Consider the following 27,763-nt stretch of genomic DNA (forward strand, 5'->3'; position numbering starts at 1 on the left):
GGATATTGAAAAGTATCGATATCGGTATAACACGCACTTCCGTATGACGCGATAAACTTTTTTTCTCGAGGTTTCCTTTTTGTTTGTGTTTTTTGTCTAGCGGCCCGAGGTCGTCTCTTGCCTTACCCCGACTGACGGTTGGCGGGAACGCTTGACTTTTACTGTGAATTCAACTTGAAAATTCTTTACACCTATTAAAACATTTTAATTTAAATTAGTTATCGATAATGATTCGATTAAAATGTATTGCCATTATTTCGATTCTTGGTTTAAAAGTGTTAGTAATTGAACTACAAAATAAAGCAATGAAAAGTTTGATAATCGTTTGGTATTTAAGTTTACAAAACAAACGCATAACACACTTAAAAAAGCTATTTGCGTGTCAAAATATAGTGATGGATGTAAAGAGAAATTACATAGATAACAATTTCGTACTGTAATTACGCGCGGTTCCTTTGTCAGTTTTCAATGGTAATCGCAGACGTGTAACGTATAACTGTAGGTTTCGTTTACATGTTTAAAATTATAATGTCATCTCTTTCTTTCTCATTGAAAAAATAGAGACAACACTTTCAATACTGTGAATGGTACTAATACGAGTTTAGATGGATGTTTGTTAGAGTTTGTAGCCTAAACGACTGAACGGATTTCGATGAAATTTGCTACAGATGTAGAAGATAGTGAAACACATAGGCTATTTACTTTTTTTTAATTCCACGCGGACGGAGTCGCGGGTCAAAGCAAGTCATTTATAACGCGAATTTTTGTCGTTACTGCTTGTCCCCGTGTCGCCCCCGCTGCGGCCACGAATGACATCAGCGGGTACCAGGGCGGCATAGCACGGTAGGAAGGAACAGCCAGTACATAAACAAAATTGCGATTTACGTACCGTGGGCAAACATGTATCTATTAGTGTTTTGTTTGTAATTTCTGTTTCTAGCTATACAAGAGACGTTAAATTATTTAGAAAGTATAATTTTACGCAAATAAACTTTAACATGTTCCTATTTATGTTTGTAATTGGTTATAACGTCTAAAATCTAGTTACTTGCCCAGACTAAGTCCGGGTGGAGCACCCCATGGGATTAATTACATGAACATAGAGGTCCTCTGATCTCGATGTTTGACTTACAGCTTGGAATGTTCAAGACAGGGAACATTATTTCCTACCCGCTTAAAAAATTTCTGCTCTCAAAGCGATTAGATCAAATATTTGTAACAAAACGTGCGTAATTTTTTATGGTAATACTTTGTTGTTTATTTGATTAAACTTGCACTTGTATGTCTGGAATTAACAGAGATTTACGAGTATAGTGTGAGTATGAAACATTCAGTTTTTTTCAACAAAAAGTATCATGGCTACTCAACGTGCTGTTCGCGTAAAAACAAAACCAAGGCAACAGAAATGAGTGATGGAGCTGGTGCTAGAGAAATATGCTTTTTATTACGTAGTCGTGAATATGGTAACAATGTTCCTCGAATCTATGAAACATTCTGGACCCAGTTGTGGAAGTTATAAAATTGATTTTTTTTTAATTTATTTCGGATTTTAATAGACTTAAAATCGATGTTAAATATCTTTATCTTTTTAGCGTGTAAAGAAACTTGTCAGTTTCGATATAATTGTTTACTAATATTTATGTCCATGTATTTTAATGTATAATTTTGAACCCACCCCGCGCTCTCGTCCCACACTATTTCGGAGACTCGATAGATTGTTAAATTAACTTGTCTAAAGTTACTTCTATTAAAGCGGTAACATGAAGCAATACATAATAGTAATGAAAACTGTAATATATTGTGATAAATTTAGGTAGGTTTGTATAACCTACCGTCAATTGATTTGAAATAAATCAGTCCCAAACCAACCGCCGTTTCATTACGACCTATACATTACAACTGGCGACGAGGATGGGAACCTTGCACGCTCCTCGTGCACCTATATAACATTATTAACATTTATATTCAAAGAAAAAGGGATTTACTATTTTTGTACTAAAAGGAGAAAGATTTGATTGTTTGCATTTAATCTTCGAAATTACTGAACGGATTAAAAAAATCACTATAAGAAAGCTACATTATCACTTAATAACATGGGCTATATTTTATAATAATTAAAGTTTAGTAAGCATTAGTAAATGTATCTCTGAATACCTGTAAAATTACCTTTGCATCTTTCCCTCCGGATGAAACCGGGTCGTGTCGATAGTATTATAATTGAACGATTAATTTTGGACTTAATCATAAAAAAAGGTAGCTTTTAGTATAGTGGACAAAAGAAGTAAAAAAACTTGTGCCACTTTGCAACTAAGTTTGTTTGCGAAACTTGCCCGGTAAGACGTCGTAAACTTAAGTTCAAAACTTTCGGAATGTTGGCAAGAGTTTGTTGGTAAGTTATGCAACTTAAGTATTAAGCTAGCTAAACGATCGATATAGTAAATTGATGTTACATTAGGTACATAATATCTGTCCCCGTGACCCAGCCACTGCCGGATAGAAGGAAAACCGCTGGGTTTTTAATGTGTATTCTGGTCATTTTCCATCTTTTTGGCCGGCGAGTCCCACATATCCCCCCTGGTAACGGGGGGGATGTGTAAATGCATTTTCCCAGCGAGAAAAAAAAAGTACATAATATCCGAATGACACGAGTGTACTCATCAAAACCTCTGTTATACAGCGCGTACACTTTTGACTAAACTATCGCTCAACTGATTAGTCTCCCTTTGATTCCTATGACCTTTTATTGAGGTTATACTATTCGATTTTTAGTTGTGCAACTAAACAGTTGAATTGGCTGCTAAACAATTGACAATCGACAGCCTCATAAAAATTGTGCGAAAGATTTAGTTAAGACTGTAACTCGCTCTTAACGCATGTTGTTAAACTAGTAAGACATACTTTGAATAAAATAAACCCAAGTTTCATATCTGTATTACATTTTTTAGAGTCTAGGGCAGCTGCACAATTTGCCCCCCACTCTGACTCCCACAATTCTCTCCAAACTATACATCTATTTTGTATGTTAATACTCGATTTTTGACAAATAGACGTCAGCCAGGGAAAAGGAAGCAATAAAGGAAGGGAAATGAAAGATTACGAAGTATTTAGATTTCCGACTATTGCACAGATTAAAATATACGAGAGCTATAAGCTAATTGAACTCATTTAACTTAACTGGAGTTAAATCTAATTAAAGGGAGCTTTTAAAACTTTTTGGATGCGGTAAAATGTTTTCTCAGAAATCAGACTTGACCGACAAAAGACTAGAGAAAAAATTAGGATGTCCGAAGATAGAGTGACATGGAGGACGAAAATTGCTGTACCCTCTTGCAGGATAAGCATGGACAGATGATATAGACAGTTTAGGAGTAGTTGTAAAATCTTTAATATTTAGCGTCTGTCCCAATACTGGCTGATAGAGGCTCAGATAGCTTAAAAATGACGTCACTGTCAGATAAACAAAATCCTATATTTCCTATATTTTATACGTTACATTGTTGTCAGACAATTTATAATTTGGTAAGACTGCCAATAAGCTAAAATCTAACATAGTATTTTACTTAAAGGGCTCTTTTAGTGTGAATAAAAGGTATAACCATCCCAAAAAGGACAGAAAGGTACGATTTATTCTTATTCAAACCTCAATTTTCGCTAGATTCCAATAAAATATGCCCATTCCGTGACCGGCAGATCGACAGACGAAAGTAGAATGTTATCTCAGCAAAGTGATTTACAACGCTGATGTTAGGATTTTAAAGGTACTCCTTTACATATTCTTGTAACATAAAATTTATATACATACCTATCTTTACTAATATTATAAAGTGGAAAGGTTTGTATTTTTGTATGTATTGAAATAACTCAAGTTGTATAAAAAAATACGTACGATTTATCTTAACAATGTTGAATAGTAAAGCAATAATAAATATGCCAGTTTTGGTTTATTGCAATTATCTGTGCTAATTTGTAAGTTTAGTTAGATGTATTGTTGTCTCTGTTCCTCCAGTAAATGTGAGAGAGATGGCAATATATAACATTTATATTTTATATATTTGGAAGATTATTTTATAAACTAAAGTACGTTTGATGAAGAAAGTCGTGTATTTTTTTTAATGTAATGCATATCAACGATTTTGTAAGCGAATGTTGTTTTATTATGTTATTTCGCAAAGGAAATCCTTAAATTGATGGATATATAAAAAAGTTTTCGTTCGTCCTGTTTTACGTATGTAATCATCTCTGAGTGGAAAAGGATGGACCCTTGTCACTGCCCGCGTTCACTTAACTACTTAATTTACACTTATCCAGCAATTGTTCATAACTTGAAATGACTTAATTATACGGGCTTTTATTATTGTCTAGCGTTTTTAAGTAAGAAATTGGTAGATGCTGACTAAGACCTGTTTAAATACTTTGTTAAATTTATCTCTTACTTTTTAGTTCTTACTAATACGAGTATTATAAATGCGAAAGTTTAGATGAATGGATGTTACAGTTTGTAGCCTAAACGGCTTAAGGGATTTTGATGAAATTTGGCATAGACGTAGAGGATAGCCTGGAAGAACACATAGGCTACTCACTTTCTTTCTTTTTAAAACTACGCGGACGGAATCCTAAGCGAAAGCTAGTTAAGTTATAAAGTTCTGTAAATTATTTAATAATTTTAATCTAAGTGTTGGCATCGTGTAAGGAAAATTTAGGTATAACATTTGTATTGTAAACAGTTATTCATAGTTTCATATTCATTAAAATTATTTTATTTCCCAAATGAAATACATAAATTCCTGCTTCCTGCCGTCAAAAGAGAGATGAAACTTCCGACATCGGCCGCAAAACTTATCGCGTCGTCTTTTGCGAATTGGAACTTTATCAATGAATACTTTTTTATTTCTTTTTGTGTTATATCAGTGTTGAATATAATTTAAATTAATGTGGTAATTGAATACTTTTTTACTTATGTTATCCTAATGTCTTCACTGTGAATTTCCACAGACAAAACTTCTACTAAATTACTTATTTCTGTTATTTATTCTTCTTAAGTTGTATTTGCTTGGTTTTAACTTATTTTTAATTTAACAATGTGTAATACAACGCACACCCAGCCCTCGAGCTTAGTTACTCATAAACGAGGTTTAGGCTAAGCGCCATGCGCTCGGCCACCTCAAGCCCGGTGAATCTGTAAATGCCTCTTCAAGGCAAACAGTGGCAATTCAATCACAAAAAAAGCTCACTTCGATTATAATAAAATGTGCATTTATGAAATGTAATATTTATTTTACAGCAAATTATAACAAAGCGCAACAAAGTAAAAGCGTTTCACATCGACCATTGTTTCCAAAACAATGCTGTTTTATGAATAAACAAATACAAAAATAACAAGATTTACATATAAATTTACAAACATGGTTTTCTATCAGCAATTCGCATACGATTTTACTGTTTATTAAATATACTTGAAAGACAGAATTACAATGCTTTTATATCCTATAAATCTTCTATACTATTATTATAAAGAGGAAAGATTTGTATTTTTGTATTGAAATAACTCAAAAACTACTGGTCCGATTTTAAAAATTCTTTCACCGTTACAAATGTAATTTATCTATGAGTAACATAGACTATATTTTTTATTTCACGCAGACGATGTCGCGAGTAACAGCTTGTATATTATAAATGCGAAAGTTTGGATGGATGTTTGTTAGAGTTTGTAGCCTAAACTGCTGAACGGATCTCGATTAAATTTGGCATAGATATAGAGGATAGTCTGTAAGAATACATAGGCCTCATACTTTTTTTTTTTTTTTAATTTAACGCAAACGGAGTCGCGGGCGAAAGCTAGTTTACTATAAAATATTCTACAATACTGTAGCTGTTTCCGCGCGGTTCGCATAACATTATAAAAACTTTATTTTTATATTTACATTCCATAAACCTTTCAATTACAAGTGTTAAAATTCTAATTACAACGTAGAACTGCGATTGGATTATAATTACCGTTACCATGGCAAGATTGCCATGTAACGCCAGTATATAGCAGCAAAGAAGCAATGTAGCTTGTAGTTTTGCCCCTTTCTCTGAATGATTTTTTCCAATTAACTCACCCCCTATGTTTAGTAGAGTGAAAATATATACCCTATAGCATGTCGTAGGTGTAAGCCTTTTTATAAAACAATAATTGTTTGAAAATAGTTGTTTTGCTGTGTGTTGCCGACATAAACAACAAATAAGTGTGTGCTTTATTGCAATATGAAAATATACTTCTCTCTTGTACAATTTTAAACAGCACATCAAACACAGCTAAATTCTTGGTTCACAAATAAAAAAGTAAACATTTTTTCCGAATTCATTTCAGAGTTGAACCGCCATCGAAATTCCCCGAAGGCTCTAATCCCGTTTACAACTCGAGCCCTAAAAACTTTTGAAATGGGTTAACGTAATTTATTCTTAACATCTCTCACTCGTTAATAGCACGCGGAACAATATAAGCTTTTTTTATCTGTCCCGATGAACCGCCTACGTTTAGACATATCGAATACATTGAATTTTAAACCTTATCTGTTAACTTTTAGAGTTGAATTCTTATATGTGTAGAATGTGAACCGTAGGGTAGGCCGTGTTCTGATAGGTACATCTCAACGGTTATTGGAATACCAAATCATTTAAACGCTTTAACCAAGTGAAATATACATCTGACCTTTGATGAGCGTGCGTCTAAACAATAATTTCATATAATTAGTCGAAACATTTAAGTATTACGATAATTTTGACTTGAAAATAGTCACGTTCAAATTTATTGTGACACCTTAATTATATTATTTCACGTTTAACGTAACATGTTTTTTAATAGTACAATTTAACCGCTGTAATTTGACCCCGGGAAGGAAATTACAAGTTATTTAAGGAAATAAATATAAGGATATTCTTTACTATCTTATTCCCGCGACTCCACGTGAAATAATAATAAAGGAACGAAAAAAATGTGACCTACGCTACGCACAGATAAACGCCGGATAAGAAATTACAAGTTATTTCTATATATTCTTGATAAGCTTTTGCCCGCGACATATAACCTACGTTACTGAGAGGTAAATTACCTTTCTTACGGTGAAAGAATTTTTAAAATCGGCAAAGTAGTTTTTGAGCCTATTCATTACAATCAAACAAAGTTTTTTTCTTTATAATATTAGTATAAATAAAGTATTACATATCTTAAGTTATAGTGGAAAATAGTTACAAATATTAAAAATATTGAATCTATGCATTTACAACCGCAGTGTACTCTGTGCAACGCATTGATTGAAGGAAATATTGCGCGCGGCTAAAAGCTTTTGCTTGTAGTTGCTGATAAGCTGCGCTTTGTAATTTGACCCCATCCTACCCTTCAATACTTCTAGAGGATGTTTGGGACAAATTACCTATACGTTATATTAAAAATTTAACTCTTCATGACACGTTTTTATTTACGTACTAATACAATATTAAGATAAAAAAGATATGCCCGTTTATGTAAGCTACTGTTTAGTAAAAGTGCGGTTAAAATGTGCCCAGCCGTCTCGAAGATTACCCGGTACAAACGCGGCTTGCGGTCAGACAGACAGACCGATAGATTTTTTTTAAATTCGAATTTTTGTTATCAGCAACACAAATACATCATCTTCCCGAAATCTGGAATTTTTCTTTTGATATTACAGACAGACACACCAATTGTATTATATGTATAGATAGATAGATAAATTATCGGAATATCTCATTATTTGTGGAATTTATGAAATGTTTCATTAAAATGTAGTTGTATGACGCAGATTTCTATCATTTCTGTATGTAGATATTAAAATGTATGTTTGTCCGCAGGCGGTGAGGTGGGCCCGCACGGTGGGCGATGCTGGGCGGGGCGGCGGGGGGCGCCCGCTCCCGCCCGCCCGCTGACCTCCAGCAAGGTATGACATCCTGGTACTCATCTAACTTATTTAAAATGAACGCCCGCTTTAAATTTTACTAATTTTCATAAACCTATATTAAAACTATTTTTCTAAAGTAACTAAATGCAATTTAAGTTTTATATTTTAACTTTTATTATTCAAATTTAACTCACTACTTTTATTAGTTATTTTTGATTATGACTGTTGATAGACAAATTAATTTCTTATTAGACTTAAAATCTAGTTTAACATTTGCACCTTATAGGTAGGTAGGTACAAAGCATACAAACAAGGGTGTAACAAGTTATTATCCTGCAGGTGTAAGCCGGTTCCCGCTGTACTCGCTCTTCCCCGCGCAAACAAACAGACAAACCGTGCATAAAGGTCAGTACTTTTTGTCAATTAAGTTAACACTTAGTCTATTTACTGTGTCTAGTTTTTATGCAAAGATTCCAATGCTAAAGTTGTAAACAATATTCATGAATAGGGAAACTAACGACTGGAGTTGGATTTCGAACTATTTTTGCTTATTAGCGATATGCGATCGGAATAGAAACGATCGCAAATTTTTCTTTTGTTTTCGGTATTTATTTTTGGATCGATTTGGATCATCAGTACAGTACAGTCGCGCATGTAAGGTATGTTTGGCGCCAGTTAGTCTTCATACTAAGCCAGTTGAATGCCCATTCATAAGTGCTACTGTCCAACTGTACTGGCTAAATGTGAACCAGGGAAATGTCAATAATCTAGTATGGGTAAATGATATTTTTTTGGAAATCACTAGGGATGCAGCACCGTCAAGGAGTGCCCGAGTGTCAGTGTGTATGCGGGCTTATTGTTTGCCCATCACTCGGGGGCTGTTGGATCGATACCGGATGTAGTGGGGTTACCATTGATTGCTCTTTACAATCTACATTATTGAACATCTTGTATACAATACCTACAGTTTTTTTCTTCGACCTCCCATCCTGTATCACACATTTTACCAATAATGGTAACCAGAGAAGAGATGCAGAATATGTTTTAGTAAACTTTATAAATCAAATATATGTAAAGATATCGCAAAATGATATGATAATCGAATAAAAAATCTTTTGCCTGCCGTCCTGAGCGACAGCTATGACAGCTTGCATTCTAAATATGAAGATAGTCTGTACTAACCAACAATATATGACGAGGGGCCACTAGATTAGTGAAAATTTGACAACCGAAATCTAGATTAAATCTATATGTTTGCTTGCAAATACGAATGTGGATGAACGCATTATTTAAAATAGGTCTGAAAAAGTGAGGATTGATGAAATGTGACATGTCGGAATTTAGATCGATCTAGAGGTAAACCTAGTGCGCATTTTCATGTAAAGTGAGTTAAAGACAGCCAGGAGATGCTTATGCCTTCGTATTTATTGGTACGTTTAGTTGATTATAACCCGATCTAAAAACTGCAGCAATCTAAAAAATTATGTATAAGATGGTTAATATCGAAGTATCACGAAGGTCGATACATTAAAATTGTTTAAACGTTAATTACCGTTTGTATTATTAACGCTTACGTCGACAACATATTAAGGAACACATTAGATGCCTGGATTAAATTCCTAGCAACCCCTATAATTTTGGTTGCATTAGATTTACCGTCGTTGCTCGAGGGCGGTTAGGGTGTGGGAGATGTTTGCACAACATAGTGTGTCTACTTGTTATCTAGACACGTATAGCTTGTACTTAATAAGTAGAACATACAAGTACTACAAATATTTATAACAGTTCTTGATTAAAAAAATGATAACCATTTAAGATGAAGAAATGAACGGTGAAGATTTACTACTCTACTCATATTTACTCCGACTGAAAACTCTTTAAATAATTTCAAAATTCACTATTATAATAGCATTCCAGGATGTTTCTAGAATGTTCCAGACCCTTGAAATACTTTTCCCAGTACACGCCAGACTGAAATAAGTAAAGTGTAGGATGCTGTATACCAGGCGAGCATAACACGCTGGTAACATATTCCTTTGATCTGTGAGCATCTAGGCGGAGGCAGTACGCGCGGCCGGCCGCAGCTTTGTAATCACAAGCCGAGTGCACAGCGCCATCTGTCCGACTGTGCTCATAAGCTTTTGATCAGTAAAATGTTCTTAATTCATAGACAGCTTTGAGGTCACTAACTGCGTTTTTATGCTCTAATTGTTAAACAGGACTGTTAGCGATCCCGGACTAAACAGATAAGGGAATTGTATAAACAGTTATGTAGTCCGCTGAACCAAGTTGAGATCCTAAACATTTTACGATCATAGAATACAAAAAATAAAACTGTGTATGTTTAAAATACTAGCTATTCTCATGCGGTTTCATTCACAGGTATTTATAAAAACTTCATTTTATCGTTTACATTTGTCAATTTATCAATTGCAAATGTCAAAATGACATGAAATAATGACAATCCATGGCAATCTTGCTTTCTTGATGTTGGCAGCAACTTATGGTTCCTTTACACATTAGGTTTTTTATCCAATTTACTTATCAACTAAGTTTAATAACGTGAAAATATATAGCCTAAAGCATGAAATAAGTGCCGGGCTTTTTATTTAAAAAAGAATTATTTAAAAATATTCTGTAATTGCTGACATCTTAGGCAACAAAGAAGTGTGTGTTTACGCTTTATTATAATAGTATAGATGCCAGGTAGCATCTCCCCGAGTCCATCAATCGCTTATTGTAGATTTATTCTACTATATCTCCACTAAGGTAACGTAGTGATCACATAAACACTCTGTGTGCGACTCTGTATTGGTTATTGATTCCGAATGACCGTACTGCAGCCCCTTCGCAACGCCTCAATCGATAGCGAGGGCGGAGGGAACGACCCTCTCAGAACCTCTGCACTAATCAACACTTCAAAGTACACCCTGATTATCTCTTAGTGGTAATTATTTTAATGGCTACACTTTCAGGTTATTGAAACAAGTATTGAGAATGTATCTTTGAGGGTTTTGACTGTAGTTGTTTTGACATTTTGTATGCGTAATATCATTGAGGAAATAGATACAACCTGCTAAAATAAATCATCAGATTTATATCATAAATTCGAAAGTTTAGATGGATGTTTGTTAGAGTTTGTAGCGTAAACGGCTGAACGGATTTCGATTAAATTTGGTATAATGCAGAGGATAGTCTGGAAGAACACATAGGCTACTCTCTTTTGCCTTTTTTTAATACCATGCGGAGTCTCGGGCGTAAGTTAGTCGTTCAATATTTGTTACAAAAGGCCGAATACTGAAACGCAATTAAAATATGCAACAGCGTCTAATCACTTCAAATTTAAGGCGTCTATCAGGTTATAAGCGGCTCACGACGCGATTTAGAATTCGTCTCAGCATTTGGCTGGTAATGTAATATCTGTTACTAAAACTACACTAAGGCATTCCCTAAGTTACCATTCATTCTAAATGCAGTATCATTTCAGTATCATTCTAAATATGAGTAGAAGAAATTGCGTCTATTTATACGTCAGCAACGGGCCCTAATGTGACGTCATTTAGGACACCGAATGATGTTCCCACGATGGACGTATTGTTTGCTTCTATAATGACATGCTTTTAGACCAACAAAGGCTGATACGTGCCAGTTCCTAGGAGCCCAGGACTCAGGGGCCGCCACTACCTGGCCAGTGTGGCAGCTTCTGTTATATGTAATCTTAATGTCCTAGTAACCACTTTGTTTCTATGCTAATTTAATATACTGTCCTTTCTGTGCAGTGTCGGAGAGCGTAGTGTCGCGGTCGCTGGCCCTGGGCGCGCCCACGCCCCCGCCGCACTCGCCCTACTCTCCGCTGCCACTAGACTTGCTGTCCTGCTCCCAGCGACTACTTATTGACAAGTTAGTACACAATACCCTTAGATCTAAGGCACACTAACGAATTCGTTTCAAAATTTGGCATAGACGTTGAGGATAGCCTGGAAGAACATTTAGGTAACTCACTGTTTTTTAATTCCACGCGGACAGAGTCGCGGGTGAAAGCATTCATGATGTTGCTATAAAAAGCAACTTCTATGTAATTCTATTGTTAAAGTTTTCATTGACCTAAGACTAGCAAAAGCAAGCTTAAATGTTGCTATGTAAAATACCATACAAGTAACTCACAAAAGGTTCAAATATCCGTTACGTAACCAAGTCTATTGTTTTGACCTGTATAAAGTTTCAATGGCATTGCAAGTCGTTAGGTATCAAAAAACGCCACGTCGACAGACCTCGCAACCTTCTGAGAAGCTCGACATCGGCGCCTGCGCACCCGATAACAATTCCAAGAGGATATCTGACACCGGCAAAAACATTGTCATACTTTGTATGCAAAAATAGGCGGAATATAAATATGTTTTAACCAACTCGCTTTCGCCCGCGACCCCGTCCGCGTGGAATTAATAGAAAAATCCAAAAGTAGCCTACGTGTTCTTCCAGACTACCCTCTACATCTGTACCAAATTACATCGAAATCCCTTCAGCCGTTTAGGGTACAAACTCTACCAAACATACATCCATCTATACTTTCAAATTTATAATATTAGTATGATGAAGAATCAATATTTTCCGCATTTTCGATACTATATCCAATTTTATTAACAGAAAATTAGAAACCATATTTTCCTTAATCATAACTACCGCTGGTTTTCCTGCACGAAGATAGACGTTATTCTTTAACGGTTTCATGGAAATACCAACCATTCGTTATATTGTGGTTAAATATGTTATTATTTTTTACAATTTTAACAACCTATCAAGACATCCTGTAGATGTAATTTCACAATTTATTAATAACACATTTGTTTGTTTAACAGGGAGTGTAACAAGATGGAAGATGGCAAGCTGGGCAAGGCATGCCTGCCGGAGCTCTGCTGCCCTGGTGACCGGGACGTCTTGCAGCCGCTCACCATCAAGACAGAGCAGGCAAAGCGCACCTGCAACACTTGCCTCACTAACTCACCCAAAAAGGTTCGATGTTATTTTAATCTTTATCTGAGAAAAAATAATTGTAATTATGTAACCTATTTGAATATGCAAATTTAAACCTCATTATGTCCGAATAAACATAACTAGAATCCGCTGCTTAATTGGACTTTAAATCCTTGTTATATACAACAAACAAAATCGATTGTAAAACTTATATATCTGCGGGCAATTTATTTATGTATTAACAAGCTGATTAAAGGTTTATCAATGACATTGTTAATTAAAATGAATTTAGCCGTATCGAGTTGCGTCGGTTGGTTTGCAAAACGTACAATGGAAAAGTTATGTAAACAAGTGGCAACTCGTGTACCAGGGCGACATAAACGTCGAGCGGTGTGTTCAGGTGGTGCAAGCGGAAGGCGGGTGCAGCCGCACCAACCCGGTCACGTGGCTGGGCGTGGGTCAGAACGTGCACGTGCAGGTGAAGCGCGAGCCGCACCACATGCACATGTCGGAGCTGGTCGCCGTCAAGCTGGAGCAGGCCTCGCCCGGCACCAAGCCCGACCAGCACATACCCGCTATACCCGCCTCGCTTAACAACGGTAATACCATGTACCTACTACACGTGTGTTTATGTTTGCCTGGTCATTTGGCGCAGTAATAATACGTAATCACAAGAGTCGGGACGTAGGCGTAATATCGGAATTTAATCGTATCGAAGTTATAAATAAAACTTGTATAAAAGTGGGTGTCATTTAAATATTTTTAAATTATTTTATTTAACGCTTTTAAATGATTAGCAAAATTGTAAATTACTCAATGTTAAATTAACAAATCAATAGATAAATCGTAACTGTGACGTTGCACTGACGTTTGCATTGCACTGTTTGAGTCGGAATAGAACAAAACATTTATGATTTCCTAGTGCACTGTAGCTATTAAACTGGTTTTGATTGCCTGGTCCTTTTTGGTTGTCATAGCATAGTAGCAACTCTACAAGATGAATAAATCGCCTAGTATTTGTGACAGGTTCGATTCCCGTGGGCATAGCGGTGGCGCGACAGCGCGTGGGCGACGCGGGCCTACTCGCCGCGCTTTCGCAGAAAGACAACCAGAGATTACATGATATTGGTGAGTTATAAATATTATTATTATTGGTTTAACTTCCATAAGTTTACGAATACAATTCTACAATTTACAGTTAAAGTTGGCGTTAACACTTTTTTAAAATCAAAACTATGTTTTTCAGTTCAACCAACAGATTTTTGTAAATGAATTCTAAAATCGATATTTTCGTTTAGGGTGATCCTTACACGCCTTTCCTATATGTGTACAAATAACGCATGTCTGTTCCACACGAATCATATTCCATGAGTAGTCTTAAGAAATGTAAATGTATGCGCATCTAATTTATGTTTAAAGCGCTGTCTCGCTCGGTATCGTGTTTCAATTGAACAACTCCTTGTCGTATCTGCTAGCCTAGTACTATCATGTATTTACTACGAGTCCGTTAACTTGGAAAACGTAAATCTTCCACGTACAAACAAACGTAATTTGAGCTTTATACTGTATAAAATAAAATCGATATTCGATAGATTGGCATTGAAGAAAACGACTTGACCGACTTTGTAAATATTTTTTTCAACATAAACTACACTAATTTATAAATTTTAAGTACATAAGCACGAAACCAGTTTAACACACATAGTAACAAGTTTCGCGACTTATCTGATCGGAATTATTAATCAAGAATCCATCGTGACTGGAAAACTAATTTAAACTAATTCACAAGAGGTTTGAATGAATGCAAATAAATGAAATTGCCGAAATACAAACAGCTTTTAATACTCTTTTAGTGAATTATTTTAGCTAGTGAACGATGAATGGACTACAAAGAATTTTGCTTTTTACCTAACATTAATAAACTAAGACGCAAATGTTATGCTAAATACATCAATCGCGAGCCGCATGCGATGTCATGTAATTACACGAGTCGACAACCTGGAGCCACCTGCCAAGTATAAACTGATTAAAAAGTTTTATTCTAACTTCAATTTACGTTACATTCCCATACAATTTAAACCACCATTATACATTTATAATTATAAAGAGAGATAGCAGGGATTCATAAATTAAGAACTAAAATTGATTTCAAACTTCTCTCCCTAACGAAGCGACTAAATTAATAAACGAATGTCTAGCATGCCGAGGACATTTGACATTGTAATACGACTGTTTTCATAGAAATGTTTGCGGAGTGAACTTCCGAAATTACCTACTTGGTTAATTCAAAATCAATTCGCATTACAAAATTCGGAGAATTAGAAAGCACTTGCATTTAATTACGCACTAATCAGTTTTACAATGACGTTGATTAGACCGCTCGGGGGTAATTTACGCCATGAATTTTCATACCGCGCGCTTTTTACCGCGCTTCGGATTGTTTTTAAAGGTTTTTGTAAGTCACCTGCTGCGTGCCTGGTGCTGCTTGATGATGTACAGACATGCAAACTTTCCAGTAGTCAAGCGAATGGATTTATACCGGTTAATTTATGTTTTCCTATTTCGAAAATTCTGTTTGTTGAAAGTTTTTTTTGTATTTCTCGGTTTCAAATGTTTTGTTTTCTACTTACTTTATTGCGTTTATACGGACAAAACACTTTTAAAAACATGTCATTCGTGATGTTGCAGCCAAAATAAAACTATTTTCGATGTTATTATTTTCCCGGTATTCGAAGCTCAAATAATTATATCTGTCATCAAAAACCCCCCAAAGTTTTCGACCACTTGCTGCGGCATTTATTATCTTCTATTGCGTTTCCTTTAAGCACCGCACGTGATAGTCATCATTATTTCGCTACTGTCAGTAGCTATTTTCGCCTACACCAACATTTGACATACGTCACATTGTAATTAAGCAACACTGAATGCTTCTCTAATTCATAATACCCTGGTACTTGAATGTCAGCTCTACTGCTTTATAATAGAATGCATTTTCCCTGTTGGGGGAGATAATTATGTGTTTATTGTTGCGTTCAAGTATTGAAGAGGGTCGCCATTGCCACCGACATATTATTATTGATTTTCGGTTCTGGTATTAATGCACGGTCACATTTAATTTCTGATCTTATCAAAGTATGGCCGCCCGTATGATGAATTGGAGTGTGAAATCTTGTGATTATCTGTGGAAAATAATTATTATTTGTAAAGATATAATTACCCGTACAATTTTTTAGGCAACATTGTAAGGGTCTAACAACTAACTATTTGGCACATTGCCTACGTCAATCTTGTTTATTTCGTGCTACAGAATGATGTATAGGGATGTTTGAAAATGCTTGAAATTTCACTGAACAAAAAATACAAATTAAAAATTTTCATGTCCATTACATAAACACTCTTAATCGTATAATATTATTAAGCTAAAATCTAACAATAGCCACCAAATCGACGATAAAAACTCACAGATAAATACTTTATCGATGTTTGTTTTAATACAAACCATTTTGTACGTTATTGCTTTGTGATAAGATTTATTTCGTATTGCACAATAAAGTCTATGAGAACGTATACGCAGGCCAAAGTTAACAAGCAATCTCCATATCGCTATCTGACGATGACTGACGAGTCTATAATGATTCTAATAGCATATATAAAGTGGCGCTACATAACTCACTCAATTTGTATTGACTGGAAAATAAAATAGTTAAGAAATTCTGATGTTGATTGAACATTACTCAGATGTTAAGGCGAAGCTAGATTTTGTACGCGTTACTTTTAAAATAAACACCAATCGAATGGTATCTGTTTACTACCGCGTGACTAATGAATCAGAAGCTAGCAGTCGCATAGCGCACATAACGTCGCCGCGCCCGTGGGGTGGGCAGTCGTAGTATTTCTAATCACATCCCGCCAATTCTGTCCTCGCTCACAAACGCTGCAAACATTTGGCGCGCCTTACACGTCTCAGGGCTGTGCTAACGTTTAATAATATTTACTTTACTTTACTTACATTTTTGCTACTTATAAAATTTTATGTAATCGCGTTGTTACTGGCAATTACAAATGACAAACACTTAAAACAAAAATATCTCTAAAGAATTACATTGATTGGCAAAAAAAACACTGTAAGTTTGGTATATTCTAGTCAGAATTTTTAATACTAATGCCGCTACTTAAAGTTGGCATTTATTAATCGATTCCTGTGTTTAAAACATGTACAAGATTGCAATAAAAGTAAAATTAAGCATACTAAATCGCCAACCCTAAAGAGAGCAAGACAAAATTCTCCCCGGGCCTCGGGATCCCGGCCGGCGGGGGCCGAGGGAATGCTCACCGGTTATCGGCGCTGTGCCCCTGGTACACACCGCGCCGTGTCGCTTCTATCGGGTTTCTTATTGGCGTGGGTTTGTTTGTGTACTTTTTGGGTACAAAAAGGTTAAAAATAGCTTTTACCAAAGTAAATTAGATTTTTAGGCAAGAACAAATTATTTTGTTTCTTAAATAGCCAGACCAGTTACTTTCGAATTTTAAAGATTATTTAAAATACTAGTTTCGTAATCTAAAATCAAACATACCTATGCTGTGGTGATCTCTCAGAGGCAACAGCCTAGTCGCAAGTCTACTTTTTGAATCTTGGCCGTCGTGTTTGTAATTTGAAGTCGTAGGAGTGTGTAATTTGGCGTCGTTACACTCTGTAGTACGGTCGTTAATGTTAAGACGTACTGCTTTACTGTGGCTTCATAGAATGTTATTCGCCACACTAACATGCCTACTAAATTATACTTTTGTACAACCGAACAACTCCAACTGGTTTTTACCAAGGTGAAAAAATAATTGAAATGCCCTTTATGATAGAGGTTTCTGTATTAAAACGTAGAGCTTGTGTTTTTGAAAATCGTTTATTATTTAAAATACAATTAAGAAACGCATACGACAAAATTTTTTGTATGAATTTGTTACGAATAGTGACTTTTTTTACAATGAAAAAAAAATAACTTATTTTTCTTTTCAGGTATATTGTATGAATTTACTGTATAAATTTATATTAGTAAATGTTTGCCAGTACGCAATATATTATAATCGGTATATATCATGTGGCAAGCTTACCACCACTTTACGCAGCGTTTGCACCCACCGTAAACTTTTCAATTTGCCAAATGCACGCCTAAAATTCAGATCGAAATGTATTATGAAGCCTACAATTTCTGCCAACAAGCGAATTTACTCTTTAATCCGACTGGTTAAAGTAAATTTTTGTTGTTAGCGGTAAAATGTAAGTTTTTAGGTAAGGGGTGTTTAAACAAGGGTTCGCTATCTTGCTATCCCATATATTTTGTTTGCATAAAAATAGTTTTTGTGGAGTGCACCATTACCGAGCGCATGTCGGCGTTGTTTGACTTGTGTACTCACAATTATAGATAGTGATCAATTTGTTTATTGTTGCACTGTATTATAAATTATTTAAGCTTGTTCTATATAACCCCTCATTTAGCTTTTAAGTTTGTAGTATAAGGTCTAACACCATACATAGTCTATATTTAGGTCTGTTTTATAAGAGCATTTTGACACGATTATTTGTATTATTTTGTTAGTTTGGCAATGTATAATATATGTATAATTCTAAAACAGTACAAGAACTGTCGTCTAGGGCAGCTGTAGTAGATGTTGGCGTGGGGCCGGCCGTGTCTATATTTACACGGTAATGTCTACGCCGCGCCACGCGAAGCGACGCGACGCGGCGACGCCTCTATTCTAAGATCACGCTTTATCTTTGACCTAGATTTTAATATTATCATCAAAATAACAACTACTATGGATTAGTTAAGTAAATAAATGAAGCTAATGCAAATCTACTAGCAGCTGATTTAAAATATTTATTACTAAATCATTATTCATTGATTTTAATACTTTAATGTTAATTATTTACATAGCTTTTTTCTATTTGTATTGGCGGAAAACTAGTATGGCTGGAAAATCCTAGGGGCTCATCGGTGGTCATTTGGCGTCGGATAAACCCTTTTCTTCAGCGCGCGTGATACTAGGCGATCAGAAACTAGGAGGAGTTATATCGAGGCGCCGCGTCACGCTGCGCCGCGAGTGCGAGCGAGACAGCGCACGCTCGGAATGCAACGGACAGACGACGCCGCGGTGAAGGTCAAATGATACGCGACGCGACAGAGTACAGATAACGGGAAGATAGACCAGACCAATTTAAATATTATTCCGTTTGCTTTTTTGGAATTTGTCATTAAATATCTTAACGAAATAGGGTTAATGAAATTTTATTAAATGGAAAACATAGAGTATTAATTTTTTTTCTTATAGTGCGATTGTTGCAATCAAATGAAATGTTATACTATCATAACGAATGGACAAGTAATATCATTAACACGTGGTCCCTTTCGTAATATTCTTGAGTCATACTTTTTGCTGCCGCGTCAGCTTAAGTTTTCATGTTTAAAGCATAAGTCGTGTCATTTAAAATTGAACGTGAAGTAGTTTTTAATGTGGGAAAAAATAACTTATTTTTTAAAATATCACAAAAAAGAAAAACAATCCTAAATAAGGAGAAATTAAATATGGATGGAACATAGGTAAAAATTATTATTACTTGGTTGGTTACATCATCAACAGAAAGAGAAACGAGCGCTAATACTAGGAGCTCATAGCACGGTGAAGTAGATATAATCACGAGCCAGTCCAGTTTCGTAGAACTAGACCAACCATTGGACATACTTGGGTAACGGACAACAAAAACTTACATACGCTCAGTTTTAATTGAACAATCAAACTGATCAGTTTAAATCTGTGGGTGAGACAAAACTTCATCTGTCAGTTAAACTGTTCAGTTATGTTACTTGTGTCTGCATTACGAATCTATTTTGCTTTTCGATATTCGATCTAAAGATTGCAATATATACAGTTTGAATAATTTCTGTATTCTGTTTCATACCAAAAAAATCCGGATCGATCTCAAAGATTTAATATTGAGTCTGTAATATAAATTCTCCGGAACTGAAACCGGTTATAACCGGGTCGGCTCGGGCTATAATTACGCGATTATCCTGACCGGTGTGCGTCGTATAATCGTATAATACAGCCGATGCGACTCACAAATATCGTCATTGATAAATTAAAATTTAGGGCCTTTCCCACCAAATTGTAAATTGTCTGATAATAATCCAACGCGTAAAATATCGGATTTTGTTCCATTATCTGACAGTGACGTGAGCCTCTATCAGCTAGTGGTGGGACAGGCTCTAAAAGTTTTAAATATTTTTTTTTTAATTTGATACTCCTGGTTTTGTTAAATCATAAATAACTTCCGCAAGTTATTAAGTTTACCGGCAATTCGACTTATGTATTTTTTAATGTTTTGTAACTTAAAAACAAACAATTCTTACATTGAATTGAAACGGATATTTTTATATACATTTCCGATTATTCTCACTTAGGTATTAAACTCGAATCCTTTATGTTTTTTTTTCTATAGTTTAAAATATAGCGTTTAGCTCACAACACTGTGGGACACAGACTTAAAACTCTGGGTAAGATTATCGGTTCCAATCCATCAAGAATGTCTTAACAGATTTGACCTTTAGGGATATAAAAATATTGGTGGATAATACTTAGGTTATTTTTTTTAAATGCATTTGTGTTTATTACATTTAGACAAGTAGTTAACACGCAGTTCTAAGAGACGTTTTCCCCTTGGTATTGTCAGACTGCGAAAAGTTTTGTTTTCTATGATCCTTCATATATTACGACTACTTCCACATATCTGAATTTTTAAAACGAACTGTAGTTAAAACTGACAGAAAGGGATGAATAGCGGGTATAAAAATAATTAATGTTATACGTAGGCAACTAAATAACCAGTATTTAAGTAAATATGTATTTCAAATTAAATAACTATTCTAGTGTAGCGATGTTTTAAGATTTTTGAATACTTCTTACAGAGATCTATATTAAATCAATAGGAAGTCTTTTTGTGCCTTTACGGATGTTATGAAAGGATACAATTTTTGTATTTAATATTTGCTTAGTAGTTAGTAACTATTAATTTGGATTTTAGTAAAATATGTCTTTAAAGAAAAGTAGTATTCCTTCTCAGATTTTAACTAAGCTTTGCTTTAGTTGCTTTTAACTGTAAATTGTAGAATTAGTAAAATAGTTTTAGGACCAAAACATCATAAGATGCGAGGTAGTAACACGTGCGACACATTGCAGGCGCCACGTCATTCTGTTCTCACACCGCAGACGCGGCGCAGGCGGCCATGACGGTGGGCGTGGCCAACGTGCTGTGCGACGAGCGCCCCGCCCCGCTGGCGTGGCCGGCGCCCGCGCCCGCACCCCCCGCGCCGCTCTGGCAGTACCCAGGTGAGCCCCTCCCGATGCATGCTAGCCTGGTAGTTGCGCGCCAAGTGCGCGCCGCCGACGCTCGGCGCCCGCCCGCCGCGCCCCCCGCCCCACCCCGCCACGCTCGCGCCGAGCGCCGCCGCACCTCCGCGCGCTCATGTTGCTCTGGTGGCCGCATTGCAACTTGCCGCTTACGTCTTCTCTCGCGCGCTTTTTTTTTTAACTTTTTTATTTTTTGTTTCTAAACAGCTTTTTTGTGTTACTTTTTTTTCTTTCCTTTTACCGCATTCACTTATACTTTTTTTAAATCACACCTCTTATTCAACAAAAAAAGATAATAAAAAAAAGATTTACTTTTCTATTTTCAATTTTATGTAAAATGGTTCAATTTAAACGAAAAATAAATAATTCATTATTTCGTCCGCGAAACGCACTGTAAAATTAAGCTAATAACAAAAAAAAAATACTTTTAATGACTTAAAAAATAAGAAGTTAATTAAAAAACATATAAAATCATTCATTACGAAATTCAAAAAAATCAACAGCAAAACAAGTTTCACTTGTGATGGTTTTATCAATGGCTGTATAACATTCCATCATAAAAAGATCTCTTATCCTTTTATAACCGAACAGCGAGAGAGGTCACATTACATTAGTGTGCTAAAATATTCCGAACACGTCCATTCTAATTTGGACTTCATAAAATACTTAATGCCCAATAACGGAGGTTCTTTGTGCACTGGTAATTCGAATGAAACGTTAGGTGGCCAATGTAATAAGAGCCGTATTGTTTTGCGTGGTAGAGATCTAATCTAAAAGTTTGCATGTACTGTTTATCAAAGCGGCCTTGCTCTAGAGAACGTAACTTCTATTTACTCTTTATAAAACCAGTTTACTATAAGTAACTATAGTTTTCTGAATTATAACCATAGATTATTATTACATTTAAAGGTAGACAGATTGACGGACAAAAACAGAAACGACATTTTTATCAGTAAATTGATAAGGCCACGTTTAAACTCTAAATTCTATCATACTAATATTATAAATGCGAATGTTTAGATGGATGGATGTTTGTTAGAGTTTGTAGCCTAAACGGCTGAACGTATCTGGATGTAATTTGGCATAAATGTAGAAAATTTGGAAGAACACATAGGATACTTACTTTTTTGTTTATTTCACGCGAACGGAGTCGCTGGTGAAAGCTAATTCAAAATATGGCGTTGTCAGATTGTAATCTGCGTTTACGAAGTGTTTAGGATTTGTTTTAATATAGGCCGTAGGTTGTTGTTTTTTTTATTGCTTTTTTCAGAATTAGGCGAGGTAAAAATTATTTTTTTTCTTTAGAACTACCTTTGAAAAAAAGTTTACTTACAAGATTGTGTGACTTGACAACTAATTTAGAAGTTTCTATATTGTATATTATGTGCTATACAATATACATTATATACTTAACATTTTCTCGATAATTAAATACGTTGTCTTGTTACGGAAGACATTTGATTCGAAGTTTTTTTCAAATGTAATGAAATTCGATGGCTCTATTATTAATAATACAATATTGAATTTTTAAGAGACAAAGATAGTAATGTATATAACTTTAAACTGTCGTGGTTTTTACAAATATATTGTTCGTAAGATACTGGTTTCTTACCAAGATAGGCAATATGCATATGACGCCAAATTGTACCAGTTTTTAAAGTATACTTTTTTACTATAAAAACATTCCTGCAAAGATTTTTTTAATGTAACGTGAGAAGCAAAGAGATACTTTGTTGTTTTTATGTCGAAGTGACATCTGAGCGTACGTTATGAATGGAATATGACGATTGACGTCAATTGTCTCATGATAATTCCGGTCGCGTTTTAGTCATTCGAAAATGGTCGTCATTTTATTATTTTTAGCTCAATGGTTGAATATTTCCTCGTCCATTTTTTTCTGGTTATTTTGTAACAAGTAGAATCGTTTAAAAAAAGAAAAAAAACATGCATATTCCCTATTGGGTTTTTTAGCTCCCGATATTTCGACACAGTTGCATGCGCTGTACACGGGCTGACTGAAGTGATATGGTAGTGTGGAAAAAAAACCTCGTGTTACTTTTTTTTTTGTGCCAATCGTAGTAAGAAACTCGTATCTTGAGAATATTATAATAGTAATCTTAATTTTTATGAATGTAAATTCGTCGAATCCACTTTTCCTTCCCATCCTATCCTCTTAAGAAAAGGGTGGAAAGAGAGGACTAATAATTAGGCCTCCGGCACCACACTCATCAGAAAAAACGCAGAATTGCTTCCACTTCACGTCTGTTTTCTGTGTGGTCGTGGTATTACACCGGGCAAGCCGACCCATTCGTGCGAAGATGTTAAAGCGGGCTCTACCACTGTTAAAAGTGAGATGTCATCCGATTCGTTTTCTTCTGGAGTGTCTGTCTGGACAATCAGTCGGGTTTTTTAACTTTTTTTTATTATCTTGAAGAGACTTTAAATTGAAAATACAACAAATATGAACATTTTTCTGTATCTGTAGTTTCTTTCGCATGCATAGTTATTAATAGTAGTTAAGAGTTCAATGTTTACTGTCAAAGCATATTTAAAGACTTATAATATGAGTAAACTAGCTGTTGCTCGCGACTTCGTTCACGTGGAATTAAAAAGTAAAGCCTATATTACTCAGTGATAACATAGCTTTTTAATGGTGAAAGAATTTTTGAAATCGGTCCAGTAGTTTTTGAGTTATTTCAATACATACAAAAATATTTGCACCTTTTTCCAAAACACATCTTCATACATCGTCGTTCCTCTTTTTTCTCTCAAACCAACGTCAAAATATAAAATTCGAAATCAATTAAAAGGAAAACATATTCAAAGAAGACGTATTTAACCTCCATATCCTACATGGATGTTTGCGATACGTAATATGAATTATGAAAGTATATAAAATTTGGCATAGACAGTCTAAAAAATTAAAACCTACTTACCAAGTTAATTAATTTCGCACAAAGACGCGGGCGAAATCCAACATTACATTTGTTTTAAAATAAATTAGCAGTAAAAGGAGCAATGGAATAAAAAACAATCGAATACAAATGTTTCAGAAGTATCTGTTATTTTGGTAAAATTTTTATGAATTACATCTAGATAAAAAATCAATTCTCATTTAATGTATTTTTTAATACATCGCACAAAATAACAATTTCTAATAAATTCAAGAGATGCGTTTTACATGATGTATTTTCTATTTTACATAATCGAATAGATTTCGATTTCAAATCGAGAAAAAAAACAGAAAAAGTGTAAAGATTCGGTATCTCTAGATTTTATCGCTAACATTTTATATACATGCGCAAAATATTTGGTTGCAATAAAATAATAATATAAATAATTAAAATTGTAACGAACAATCCAAAATTAGTAAAGTAGTAATTCGGTTGGAATTCTTAAACAAATAGTAAATTACTAACGTTTATATTCGTCCTATCTGTCATCTCACTCAAGTACTAACGGCTTCCAAACGACTCCCGTCTAACAGCCATAAATAATCCATCATCACAAATAAAAAAACCGTTAAAAAAAATCATAAAACTCATTTACCGATAACTTAGGCCAAGTGGGCATCACTACTCAACGCGCTCCGCCCTCTACGCCCCGCCCATTTGACTCCTCCCACGGGTATAATCAACCAATCAGATCGCGGCGTTCGCGCCCAGGTGGTCGCAAGTTGCCCCGCCTCTTAATTTTAGTGTTGTGAATTACTTTTTGCAATATTTTTTTTACCGATTACTCGCGCTCTTAACGGTTTACGGTTATGAATTTGACACCTCACGCGATAGTTGCCATGTTAAAAAAAGGAATTGTAGTTTGAGAATGCAATGAAGCACGATTTTGTAAGTTTTGTAAGTAGTGAGTAATTGAGCGTTTATTAATATATCGGACTCACGCACGATAGATAATATAAATATGTAAGCGCTTTTTTTTAAAGAATAATCTTTTTAGCTCCAGTTAGATTTGTTCTTAGGTTGTATCAATAAAAGTTCGTAAAAAATAGACAAATCCACATCTTTCAATTTGATTGTAAAAGGGTAGAAACTTCGTAAATATATTAAAAACAAACATTTTGATCTGAGTAATAACAAATAAATTTGCAGAGTAAAATAAAACATTAGAATTTTCCTCCTACCGCATGATGAAAACAGCAATAAAAAAAATTCAAATATCTTTTACGGCATTTTATCAAATGCAGAAAACAAAAAGAAATATTCTTTTATCGGAAGTAAAAAATTCAGTTTTCGATTATCAACATAAATACCATTATGACAACTCAAAAAGTAAAGGAACCTTACATAAATGCATGGGTATTGTAAAACCTATGGATACGGTTGTTCTATTGATTTTGTTTAAAAAGTTTCTAGACACTTTATGTACGCAATATTAAGATAAGAAGCTTATAATGTGTCCGTCTATGTCAGCTACCCTTCAGTTCGGTCGAAATCGGTCTAGCCGTTACGGAGTACTCGGAACAAACGCGGCTTGCGGACAGACAGATAGGAAAATTTTAAATGTGGCTTACGTTATTAGCAAAGCAAATACATCATCCTCATGAAATTTTGAATTTTTTTTGTGATATTACAAACTGACATCCTTAATTTTATTATATGTATGTAGAAGATTACATATCTTCCGATTTTAGAATCTGCGAAAAAAATTACAGCTACCTTACAATTATAATCATACTAATATTATAAATGTGAAAGTTTAGATGGATGTTTGTTAGAGTTTGTAGTCTAAACTGCTAAACGGATTTCGATGAAATTTGGTATAGATGTAGAGGATAGTCTGGAAGAACACATAGGCTACTCACTTTTGGCTTTTTTTAATACCATGCGAAGTCTCGAGCGTAAGTTAGTCATTCAATATTTGTTACAAAAGGCCGAATACTGAAACGCAATTAAATTATGCAACAGCGTCTAATCACTTAAAATTTAAGGCGTCTATCAGGTTATAAGCGGTACTCACTTTTGTTTTTTTTTTTAATTCCACGCGGACAGAGTTTCGAGCGAAAGCTAGTTAATTCTAAAACAAAGGCTTTACAAACGCGTGGGGCGCATTCCTCCTGTGACCCTCGAATTAAAACGATTTGCTTATAAACGCCTTTTTAATTCAATCGTTCTATCCCTGTCGCACACAAATACATCACATATAACTGTCTCTGTCATACGTACGTGCCAGGAATTACACTCGAGTGCATGAAATCGGTCGTTAGAAGCGATTATCGTATTTTAAATTATTCAAATCGTGTTTTTATATTCAGTTAATTATTAATTCATTAGTTAATGTTGATTTATTAAAAGTTATTCAATTGACCTTCATTTGAATAAAAGTTACCTTTTACTTTGTAATTATTGTATTTAAATAAACTGTATACGTTCATAACATTCTAACAGTGGTAGTGCCCGCTTTAACATCTTAGCACTGCAGGGCACGCCCAGTGTAATATCACGACCACACAGAAGACAGGTGTCAAATGGAAGCAATTCCGTGTTTCGTCTGATGAGTGTGGTGCCGGAGGCCTAATTTAAATCCCTTTCTCTTTACCACCCTTGTCTTATAAGGAGAGGAAGGGAAGGGCAAGTGGATTTGACGGAAGAGGAGATACATAGGAAGGGGAAATATCCTCTTTATGTGCGTCTCCTCCTCCGTCGTATAAGTGTAGGCAACGCATCTGCAATTGCGGATGTCTATGGGCAGCGGTCGCTTCGCCATTATGGCGGATTCAGGTGGCCGCTTGCTCGTTTGCCACCTCATGTTATAAAAAAAAACATTTTAACACTATTAAACAGAGATAATTTCCTTTTGACAAAGTAATTTATGGTTACAGTAACTTTTAAGTATCGAACTCAGAGTTATACTTTTATACTATATCTTCACTAAGGGTGTGCCAGCGATCACATAACACTAATACGGCTTTTACAATAATCTAACGGTAAAAAGATTATACAGACATGCCTTTTCTAAATGTTAACTCCTCGGTTATACCAGTTTGTTATGGGACCGGATCTTCATTAGCTTATATCGAATTATAAAAACGCGCCTTTTCATTCCCACCGCTGGGCAATCGCCCCGTATTCCTGGACAGGCCGGAAGCAACACCCGGCATACAAATGCGCCCGCTCTCAACGCAGGGACATGTGATCGGTCGGTTACTACTTGCCATGCAATAGTGCACCATAAAGTAATGAGATTAATAAAATTATTGCATACCAATGGATATTTGACTTAATGAATCATTCATTATCTCGAAACCTCACACGTTTTGGTGACGTAACGCAGTTTGATAAAATTTAAATTTAAATTTAGTTAACATCTGGATAGATTGTGTTATTTTCTTTCATGATGTTATGTATGTTTTTCAGCTCAAGTGTCGATGGAGAGCATGATGGTGGGAGGCATGGGCGTGGGCGTGGGCAGCGTTGCTGGTGTAGGCGGCGGCGTGGGTTCGGTTGGCGGTTACCAGCTGGTGCGGGAACCTACGTCTGGGG

The 27,763-nt window shown here is 35.3% G+C and overlaps 1 protein-coding gene across 1 annotated transcript in view; it reads left to right on the forward strand.

Moving 5' to 3' along the window:
- Positions 1–7,879: 7,879 nt before the first annotated feature.
- The window catches only part of LOC106109681, a 26,416-nt gene continuing 6,532 nt past the window's right edge, over positions 7,880–27,763 (forward strand). Inside the window, exons 1-8 of the mRNA XM_013291266.1 lie at positions 7,880–7,937; positions 8,238–8,303; positions 11,678–11,798; positions 12,755–12,908; positions 13,270–13,468; positions 13,896–13,997; positions 21,099–21,248; positions 27,638–27,730. Coding sequence (XP_013146720.1) covers positions 7,880–7,937; positions 8,238–8,303; positions 11,678–11,798; positions 12,755–12,908; positions 13,270–13,468; positions 13,896–13,997; positions 21,099–21,248; positions 27,638–27,730 — 943 coding nt within the window. The remainder of the gene's footprint in view (positions 7,938–8,237; positions 8,304–11,677; positions 11,799–12,754; positions 12,909–13,269; positions 13,469–13,895; positions 13,998–21,098; positions 21,249–27,637; positions 27,731–27,763) is intronic.

Source organism: Papilio polytes, unplaced genomic scaffold (genome assembly GCF_000836215.1).
Source record: "Papilio polytes unplaced genomic scaffold, Ppol_1.0 DF821067.1, whole genome shotgun sequence".
NCBI lineage: Eukaryota > Metazoa > Arthropoda > Insecta > Lepidoptera > Papilionidae > Papilio > Papilio polytes.